The sequence below is a fragment of the Pseudophryne corroboree genome, chromosome 10 (genome assembly GCF_028390025.1).
Source record: "Pseudophryne corroboree isolate aPseCor3 chromosome 10, aPseCor3.hap2, whole genome shotgun sequence".
Lineage (NCBI taxonomy): Eukaryota > Metazoa > Chordata > Amphibia > Anura > Myobatrachidae > Pseudophryne > Pseudophryne corroboree.
In genome coordinates this window covers 15,511,738-15,521,984 of record NC_086453.1, presented here as the reverse complement: position 1 = coordinate 15,521,984, position 10,247 = coordinate 15,511,738, and the positions used below count along the sequence as shown (strand labels likewise).

General features: G+C 43.2%; 1 protein-coding gene across 2 annotated transcripts; it reads left to right on the top strand.

The window, feature by feature from the left end:
* Positions 1-335: 335 nt before the first annotated feature.
* Positions 336-9,789, top strand: LOC134966884 (phospholipase A2-like). 2 transcript variants are annotated; one of them, XM_063943921.1, is made up of 5 exons: positions 336-805; positions 1,365-1,434; positions 1,527-1,674; positions 4,017-4,117; positions 9,040-9,789. In XM_063943921.1, the coding sequence occupies exons 2-5, from the start codon at positions 1,398-1,400 to the stop codon at positions 9,189-9,191; spliced, it is 438 nt and encodes a 145-aa protein (XP_063799991.1). In that variant the 5' UTR covers positions 336-805; positions 1,365-1,397; the 3' UTR covers positions 9,192-9,789. The 2 variants fall into 2 exon arrangements, with proteins under 2 accessions (XP_063799991.1, XP_063799990.1); XM_063943920.1 differs by lacking the exon at positions 336-805 and having other exon boundaries at positions 1,300-1,434.
* The last annotated feature ends 458 nt before the right edge of the window (positions 9,790-10,247 follow it).

Below are 10,247 nucleotides of genomic sequence, written 5' to 3'. Positions count from 1 at the left end.
AAGTGGCCGCGTCCTCAACTGACCCAGAGGTTCAGTAAGATATTCTGCCAATCACAAGCGTTGTCTCACGCCGGCAGCTTGTGATTGGATGCGATTAAGACCCCTGAATCACTTCCTAAATGAGCAGTTGCATCTAGACTGCCGCACCCAGCGCAAGCTTGTGTCTGCGCAGGTACCTGCTGGGGATGCGGTCAATTTACCTACAATCAAAATTCCGACGGTCAAAAATACCCACAACCATTGACCGACGGCCAATATGCCAACAAGGTCAAAATACCAACATTTAAAATGTTGACGGGTCAAAAAGTCGACATGAGTTTTTCATGATTTCTTCATTGAAACCGACTTGTTCATACTTTTATCATTTCTGTGGACCTGGAGGGGGCCACACGAGGGGACACGGTACACTTATATGGTGTCCGTGCTGACCCATGTCGACACACACACACACACACACAAACAATGAAAACTCGTGTCGACTTTTCAAAAAATGTAAATGTCGGTATTTTGACCTTGTCGGTATTTTACATGTCGGTATTTTGACACTGTTGGGATTTTGACCGTCGGTCAGTTGTTCTTGGTATTTTGAACGTCTGGATTTTGATTGTAGGTATTTCATACTGATCCCAGCTGGCCTGGGCCGTGGAGTACATTGTATTAGCTGAGGAAGAGACACGGAGGGAGTTAAAGGCTCCTTATCCTGCTGTGACATTTGGGAGAACTCCGCCCAGCTGCAGACTGATACCTTTGGCAGGACTGCCCGGCCGGAGCCAGGGATGAGCTGGAAGGATCTGTCAGGGCTCAGGTGAGGAACACTCTACCTGTGACTCATTATCACCGTCTCACCTACGGGGAGATGAAGCCGTAGCTGCTGCAGGAGGACAGACAGATGGTCAGTATCAGAGCATAAATGCATTGCTGGCATCAGATTCACTGTATAATTCTGTAGCTTCATTTATATTCTGAGATATGAAGCAATGACCACGAGCAGCTCCTCGGATATAGGGGGCAATTCAGACCTGATCGCAGCAGCAAATTTGTTAGCAGTTGGGCAAAACCATGTGCGCTGCGGGTGGGACAGATGTAACATGTGCAGAGAGAGTTAGATTTGGGTGGGTTATATTGTTTCTGTGCAGGGTAAATACTAGCTGCTTTATTTTTACACTGCAATTTAGATTTCAGTTTGAAAACACCCCACCCAAATCGAACTCTCTCTGCACATGTTACATCTGCCCCACCTGCAGTGCACATGGTTTTGCCCAACTGCTAACAAATTTGCTGCTGCGATCAGGTCTGAATTAGGCCCATAGGACTATGCTGTGACCCTGACACTTACAGAATAACAATGTAGCTTCTTGTTGCAGCGGTGTCGTCCCATCTGCTGCTATTGGTGGAACATGGCCCCCTCTCGGCTTGTCCTCTTCCTCTGCGTAGGTAAGACCAGGAGTGTGGGCGGATGGTGGTGGATGAAGACCATCTAACCAATCCGTAGTCTGGGAACTGACCCTTCTCTTCTTCATATTTAGCGTTGGTGGGACAAACGGATGGTGACCTCACACAGTTTTGGAAAATGGTATATGAAGTGACCGGGAGATGGCCAATTCTTACCTATGCGTTCTACGGGTGCTTCTGTGGTGTTGGTGGCAGCGGCTGGCCAGTAGATGACATTGACTGGTGAGTACAGAATGTCTGGATTTGGGGAAAGCTTCCACTTAGAAACATTACACAACCCGTCATACCTCCTTGGTTAAATACTTTTATTCTCCTATTAATCCATTTTTGGCATCAGAAAAGATTTTGCAGGACATCTGATGCGTCTGTGTGCCGCTGCTCTCCTGATACACTGACTGCAGAGCAGAGCCTGGCTAAGGGGTGTATGTACTAAAGGCTTGGAGAGAGATAAAGTGAATGGAGATAAAGTACCGGCCAACCGGCTCCTGTCAGTTTTCAAACCCACCCTGTAACATGGAGGAGCTGATTGGCCGGTACTTTATCTCCTTCCTTTCACTTTATCTCTCTCCAAGGCTTAGTGCATAAGGGTCTATTTGCTAAGACTTGGTGAGTTATAAAGTGGAGAGAGATAAAGTACAAACCAAAACAGAAAGGAATACTGGCGCCGGCTGGATCTCAGAATAAAGAACGGATACAATTTTATCAGATAAAAAATTAATCATACATTTATTAAAATTATTCTAAAAAATAAATGAATAGCATGTGTGTTATCAAGGGGGTAATCAATGGAAAAAGTTGAGAGTCTCTCAAATTATCTAAAGACCACTTAGGTTTCCAATGGGGCAATATGCACTAATATTCTGGCTAGAACTCAGTCCTCCAAGGTATCCTCATAGGTTTCGGGTATAAATATTACCATGGTCTCAGAAGAAAGTCCCCTTGGTTCTCAATTGCAGATCGAGGTCCAATAGCTCCTGAGGAAGCTGGCGGTGATATAGACCAGCGAAACGCGTTGAGCCCTTCTCCATTTGACCACGGGCACTGCACCTGTTTTCACTTTGAACTATCTGGCAATCTTTGGACTTTTGGATCCTCCAGGACCTCTACAAACATCATTGATTTGGAGTCTCTGCCTATTCCCCTGCTGCTATTGGACCTCGATCTGCAATTGAGAACCAAGGGGACTTTCTTCTGAGACCATGGTAATATTTATACCCGAAACCTATGAGGATACCTTGGAGGACTGAGTTCTAGCCAGAATATTAGTGCATATTGCCCCATTGGAAACCTAAGTGGTCTTTAGATAATTTGAGAGACTCTCAACTTTTTCCATTGATTACCCCCTTGATAACACACATGCTATTCATTTATTTTTTAGAATAATTTAAATAAATGTATGATTAATTTTTTATCTGATAAAATTGTATCCGTTCTTTATTCTGAGATCCAGCCGGCGCCAGTATTCCTTTCTGTTTTGTTTTTTAACTCTTTGGGACTAACCATCCCTATACAGGCTGCCGTTGACAGCGCACTCACCAATTGTCTCGCTACTCTTAAAGTACAAACCAACCAGCTCCTGTCCGTTTTCAAACACAGCCTGTAACATGACAGGAGCTGATTGGCTGGTATTTTATTTCTCTCCACTTTCTCTCTCTTCAAGGCTTAGTAAATACACCCCTCCATTTCCGTCCACTTTATCTCTCTACAGGGTAAATAGATCCCAAAGTAATAACCAATCAGCTCCTAACTGTCACAGTACAGGCTGGGTTTGAAAAATGACAGCTAGGAGCTGGTTGACTGGTATTTATCTCAGTCCACTTTATCTCTCTCCAAGTCTTAGTACATAGATCCCTGGGTCCTAGAAGATACTAGTTTGAGCCCCTTTCTTCACTCTCAGCTGAGGTGACAAAAATCAGAGCCCAAGGGGTATATTTACTGAAGTTTTTAGAGGTGGCCCATAGCAACCAATTAGATTCTACTTCTCGTTTATCTAGCACCTTCTTGGAGATAATAGCTACAATCTGATTGGTTGCTATGGGCAACATCTCCACTTCTAAAAACCGTCGCTTTAGTAAATATACCCCCTAGAATAAAAAAAAAGAAAAATACGATTAGAGCAACCTGGGCCTTATGTGGGAAGGTTAGCGACCCCTAACCAGGTGAGCTTACAATCTAAAGCATATGGGGAATATGTGAGGTATAGGGTGTAAGAGGGACAGAAAGTCTCCAGAAACAGACCAGGTTTGGGTGCCTCTAACCTCGAGAGAGAGGCAGGAGCCACCGTTTTGCCACCGTTCCGTCCCACGTTTGCTGAAGAGAGTCAGATAATGACGATTGTACGCTGGAACAGGTGCCTGACTGTTTCTCCACATTCAGTGCCCAATGCACACGCCTTAGTGGTCCATCTCCCGTGGACAGATAAGTATTGGGTGGGAGAGGGTCTAATTATTGTGTTTTTATTTCCCATGGTTAATAAATGATATGGTATTTCAGCTGTTTGTGTATTAAGGTTATACATTTAGATGATACTGTATATCTGTCGATTGTTCTATGTTCCCCGCCAGGTGCTGTCACATTCACGATTGCTGCTTTGAAAACGTGATGTGGCGAGGCTGTAATCCGAAGACGGTGCGCTATAAATTCAACTACGGGGATGCCACATGCGGTAATGCTGATCAATATGGTGCTAGGGAGAGCCTAAATCCAAGAGCTTACAATCAGTGTGCACAGATCACTGAAGACATTATGCAGGCTCCTTATCTATTCTTCTATATAAATCTTATAAATGGCACATGTGGGGGCATCTTAAGCTCGTCAGAACACAATCGTTATAGTACTGACATGCGTGGGTGACAATAGCTCCTATGTAATGAGATTTAGACGGCCAAGCTCACCCATAAGACAATTAAATAAGACGAACATACAGCTGAAGGTTGCCGATCCTACACCTGTCCTGTGCTGCACATAGGGCCTGACTCGTGGTTGTAAGTAAAGCAAATTATAAAGCAGCTGGGCAAACCCATGCTGCACTGCAGGTGGGGCAGATGTAACATGTGCAGAGAGAGTTAGATTTGGGTGGGTTAAATTGTTTCTGTGCAGGGTAAATACTGGCTGCGTTATTTTTCCACTGCAATTTAGATTTCAGTTTGAACACACCCCACCCAAATCTAACTCTCTGCACGTTACATCTGCCCCACCTGCACTGCAGCATGGTTTTGCATAATTGCTTGATAATTTGCTTTACTTACAAAAATGAATAATGCCTATAAACAGAAAATGTCTTACGTGTGTCAGGTCGTTCCATTTGTACACAAAATGCAGGCGTCTCAGTTACACACATTTGCAAATATCAGATAAGCCGCCTGTCACGTGCAAGTACAGAGAGGACCTAAAGCTAAGCAATGGCAGTCCCTACATTGGAGTTTATCGATAGCTAAATTACCTGGAAAAACCATACAAACCTCCAAAATGGCAACCAAGGACAGCGGTCAAGCAGGGTGTCCTGGCAGGAGACGTCTGAAGACCCCTCCGGGTGGCTCTACACACTGCAGGGTGCATGCAGAATGTCCCTTAGATGCCTCGAACAGCAGTACTACTGCCTGTGGGGCAGCGGTGGTGCCACCCCCATGGTCCAACATGATGGGACTGCCTACGCACCCCACCCTACGCCCCTGACTGTGGGGCCATCACTCCCTCAAACAATACAGACACTTAATTACTGCTACAATTGGGGGACTAATTCTGGCTAATATCTTCTAGAAGGTGCTAGGAAAATGATAAGCAAGTTGTGATTGGTTGCCATCTCCACGTCTGAAAGCCCGCACCTTAGTAAATATACCAGTCAGTATATACTTATTATCTGATTGGTTGCTGTAGGCAACATCTCCATATCTGAAAACCCGCACTTTAGTAACTATACCTCATAGTACCCACTCTCAATGCGTAATTCATTGTCATCATTTAGTGAGGTGTAGTCGTGGTGTAAAGGATAGAGTGTGATTCCTGATTAGTAAAAAAACAAAAAAAACCAACAGAGCAACATCACCAAACAGGTAATTTCAACTTTAAACTTGTCATTTATTTTGTACTGTCTGGACATGGCTACTAATAACAGATGCATAGACACAATTCTTAAAAAGCTATGTGTGCAAATGCTAGGAGCTTAGGAGACAAAGGGGGTAATTCCAAGTTGATCGCAGCAGGAAATTTTTTAGCAGTTGGGCAAAACCATGTGCACTGCAGGGGAGGCAGATATAACATTTGCAGAGAGAGTTAGATTTGGGTGGGTTATATTGTTTCTGTGCAGGGTAAATACTGGCTGCTTTATTTTTACACTGCAATTTAGATTGCAGATTGAACTCACCACACCCAAATCTAACTCAGTCTGCACATGTTATATCTGCCGCCCCCCTGCAGTGCACATGGTTTTGCCCAACTGCTAAAAAATTTCCTGCTGCGATCAACTTGGAATTACCCCCAAAATACCAGAGCTAACTGCGATAATGACAAGGGATAACTTGGATTTTGTGGTAATTACAGAGTCATGGTGCAATGAGAATCATGACTGGGACATAGCTATACCAGGATACAATTTATTTAGGAAGGATAGAATGGGAAGAATAGGAGGAGGGGTAGCAATGTATGTGAAAAAAAGCATAAATGCTACTTTAATACAAAATATTGAAGATAAAACTGAGGCCCTTTGGGTCACCATAGAAACCGGGGAGAAGGACATTATTCGCACTGGGGTGATCTATAGACCACCAGGCCAGGGGCCGGATTTGGACAGGAACCTATTGTTGGACATCACTAAAATGGCTTTAAAGGGAGAAGTCATAATCATGGGAGACTTTAATTTACCTGATGTAAATTGGGAGGGGTCTTTTGTAAGTTCAGCTACAAGTGGTAAATTTCTACATTCCTTACAGGGAGCATCTCTCAAGCAATTGGTGAGGGAGCCCACTTGCAAAGACTCAATATTAGATTGAATTCTTACAAATGGTGACAGGATATCCAACATATATGTGGGTGAGCACCTGGGATCCAGTGATCATCAAGCAGTATGGTTTAGTATAAAGACAGGAACAAACTCCTGTCACACAAAAACAAATGTGTTGGATTTTAAAATGCTGACTTTATAAAAATGGGGAGATGTTTAAGTGATTCATTGGCGGACTGGAGGAACTTGGAAGGGGTGCAGGAGAGGTGGGAAAAACTGAAAAGTGCAATACTAAGTGCAACAGACATTTGTATCAAAAGGGTTAGGAAAAGCACCAGGAAAAGGAAGCCAGTGTGGTTCACAAAAGAAGTATCAACTAGTGTGAAAGCAAAAAAGATGGCTTTTAGGAAATACAAACAGACTCAAAATAATAATGACAAAGAGATATATCTTGACAGATGGAAGGATGTTAAGAAAGTGATCAGACGTGCAAAGGCAGAAGCTGAGGAGAAAATGGCCCAGTCAGTAGATAAAGGGGGCAAAACTTTTTTTAAGTATATAAGTGAAAGGAGAAAATCAAATGGAAGAATAATAAGACTTAAGACAGAGAGTGAGCATTTGGTGGAGGGAGACAAGGCAATAGCAGATCACCTAAATAATTATTTTTGATCAGTATTTACTACAGAAGGAGAAGGGATGGGGCCACAGTTTAGTTGCAAGGACATTCATAAAAATAAGGCAGATGAAAGTACATTTACAGAGGAGAAGGTCCTAACAGAACTTTTAAAACTAAAAGTGTATAAATCAATGGAGCCAGATGGGATACACCCAAGGATACTCAAAGAGCTAAAAGATGTGCTGGTTACACCTTTAACAGAATTATTTAACCAGTCACTAAATACAGGTGCCATTCCAGAGGACTGGAAAAGAGCAAATGTAGTCCCACTGCACAAAAGTGGAAGCAAGGAAGAAGCAAGTAACTACAGACCAGTAAGCCTTACATCAGTAGTAGGGAAAGTAATGGAAAAACTATTAAAAGACAGAGTTGTGGAATATCTTAAATCAAACAATTTACAGGATCCAAAACAGCATGGATTTACTGGTGGGAGATCATGCCAAACAAATCTTATTGACTTTTTTGACTCTGTGATGAAAATAATAGATCAAGGGGGAGCTGTATATGTAGCATATCTAGACTGTAGTAAGGCATTTGACACTGTCCCACATCGCAGACTGCTAAATAAACTTGAAAGCGTGAGAGTGGATTATAAAACAGTTAAATGGATAAAAACCTGGTTGCAGGATACGAAACAGACAGTTGTAGTAAATGGATTGCAATCTATGGAGGGAAATGTTACCAGCGGAGTACCCCCCAGGGATCTGTACTTGGTCCAGTTCTCTTTAATATCTTTGTTGGTGACATTGCAAAAAGTATTGAAGGGAAAGATTGCCTTTTTGCAGATGATACAAAGATATGCAACAAAGTAGACACACCGGGAGGGGTAAAACAAATGATTGATTACCTAGGTAGGCTTGAGAAATGGTCAAGAACGTGGCAACTACAGTTTAATGCTAAAAAAAATGCAAAATCATGCACTTGGGTCCCAAAAACCCAAAGGCTAAATATAGTATCACGGGTACTATAATGCAAACTACTGAGGGATTTAGGAGTCACTATTTCAAGTGACTTGAAGGCAGGAAAGCAATGCAACAAAGCAATGAGAAAGGCATGTCAGATGCTTGGTTGCATAACCATAGGAATCAGTAGCAGGAAAAAAGAAGTGATAATGCCACTGTATAGGTCATTGGTACGGCCCCATCTGGAATACTGTGTCCAGTTCTGGAGACCATATCTCCAGAAGGATATAAATACATTAGAGAGTGTACAAAGAAGGGCAACTAACATGGTGCATGGCCTACATCGCAAAACATACCCAGAAAGGCTAAAAGATCTTAACATGTATAGTTTGGAGAGAAGGGAAAGGAGGGACATGATAGAAACTTTCAAATATACCAAGGGTCTTAAAAAAGTTCAGGAGGGAAACATTCTTCAAAGGAAGAGAAGTATTAGAACTCGAGGACATACACTGAGACTGGAGGGGGGGAGGTTCAGGGGAAATTTAAGGAAAAATTACTTCACAGAAAGGGTAGTGGATAAGTGGAATAGCCTCCCATCAGAGGTGGTAGTGGCTAAGACTGTAGAGCAATTTAAACATGCTTGGGATAGGCATATGAATATCCTTACAAAGAATTAAGGTTCAAACAGGGTTGAGATTAACTAAAGGATAAAAAAAAGGGGGCAGACTAGATGGGCCAAGTGGTTCTTATCTGCCGTCAAATTCTATGTTTCTATGTATCACTCACATTCGCCTTTAGCTGTGCAACTCTAAATGCAGTAACGTTTCCCCCACAAGACGCCTCTCCTATGTGATAAAAGATCTACAGGGGCAGATGTACTAAGCCTTGCAGAGTGAAAGTACCAGCTAATCAGCTCCTGTCATTTTTTCAAAGACATAACACTGTAACATGTCAGTTTGGAGCTGATTGGCTGGTACTTTATCTCCACTTTATCACACTCCAAGGATTAGTACATATCCCCCCCCCCCCCCCCAGTGTCTAGTCCTAAGTGTGTAATTTCTTTGTTACAGCTGACAGCGACCTGTACGGCTGCGCCAGACAGACCTGTGAGTGTGACCGGCAGGCCGCCCTCTGTTTCAAGAACAATGACGAAAAATATTCCATGAGCAGAAACTTCTATGCTAAGAAGATCAAATGTTATGGGTTCCAGCCCCTATGCTGACACTTCGTCGTCTCCAGCGCTAGATGGAGTCAGCATGACAGCGATCGCGGCGGTTCCGAGTTACTTCCAGTTTTCAAATAACTTTATAATATTTGTCCTGCTTCTTAGCTTGGGGCGTTCCCGAGCTTGACCAATGTGTTGTTCGACAATTATCTGCGTTTCGGCCGGTCATTTACAGCTGGACAGTTTATTACAATAAAGAAAAAAAGCCATTTACCCTCTGTTGTGGTTTCGCACCTGGCCAGGGCAAGATGAACAATGGCGCAGATGGTACCGCACGGCCAGGCCTTCACGGGAAAACAGGCCCATCATGAGAGGAGAACAAAGACCAGTCTGCCATAAAACATAAGTATTAAAACTGTCACTGGCCACACCCACACTGTACAGGCCACACCCATGCAGTACTGGTCACGCCTATGCAGCACTGGACATACCCCTGCAGTACTGGACACGCCCATGCAGTACTGGTCACGCCCCTGCAGTACTGGTCATAGACCCTGCTCTTCTCACAATAGGTTCTTCATAATTTTCAGCTCCAGGCCCACGTGGCCCTTAATTCGGCCCTTCCACTAATAAACACTGCGTTATGAAGACTTGATTTTAGCAAATTTATCAGATTCATTATTTTCATAACCGCAACTCGTTTTTCCCATGTATTACTGTTGAGCCTAGCACTTTTAAATAAGAGTAGTTACCAGCCCGTCAAAATGACGGAACAACATAAAAGTTATGTCAGCGACGGCGGCTGTGCACTCCCAAATCGAGCAACACTTGAATTCCCCCCATAGAGGTGAGGAGCAGCACTAGCCTTTTATTATATAGGATAATAGTGAATATTTTAACCAACTATTCCTAAAGGTTTTCAATAGAATGGTGATCCAGCGACAGACACTCTCACCTATGAGGACAGAGGGCAGTTTCCTTTAATTGTTAAATGAAATATCTCTAACACATGCACTAAAAACAAGACGTGAACTCCGCATGGCGGTTACGTGTGTATTACACTACCTGCTACTGGCTCGCACAGATCACTGCTAATCTTTTAGTAAAGTGAGG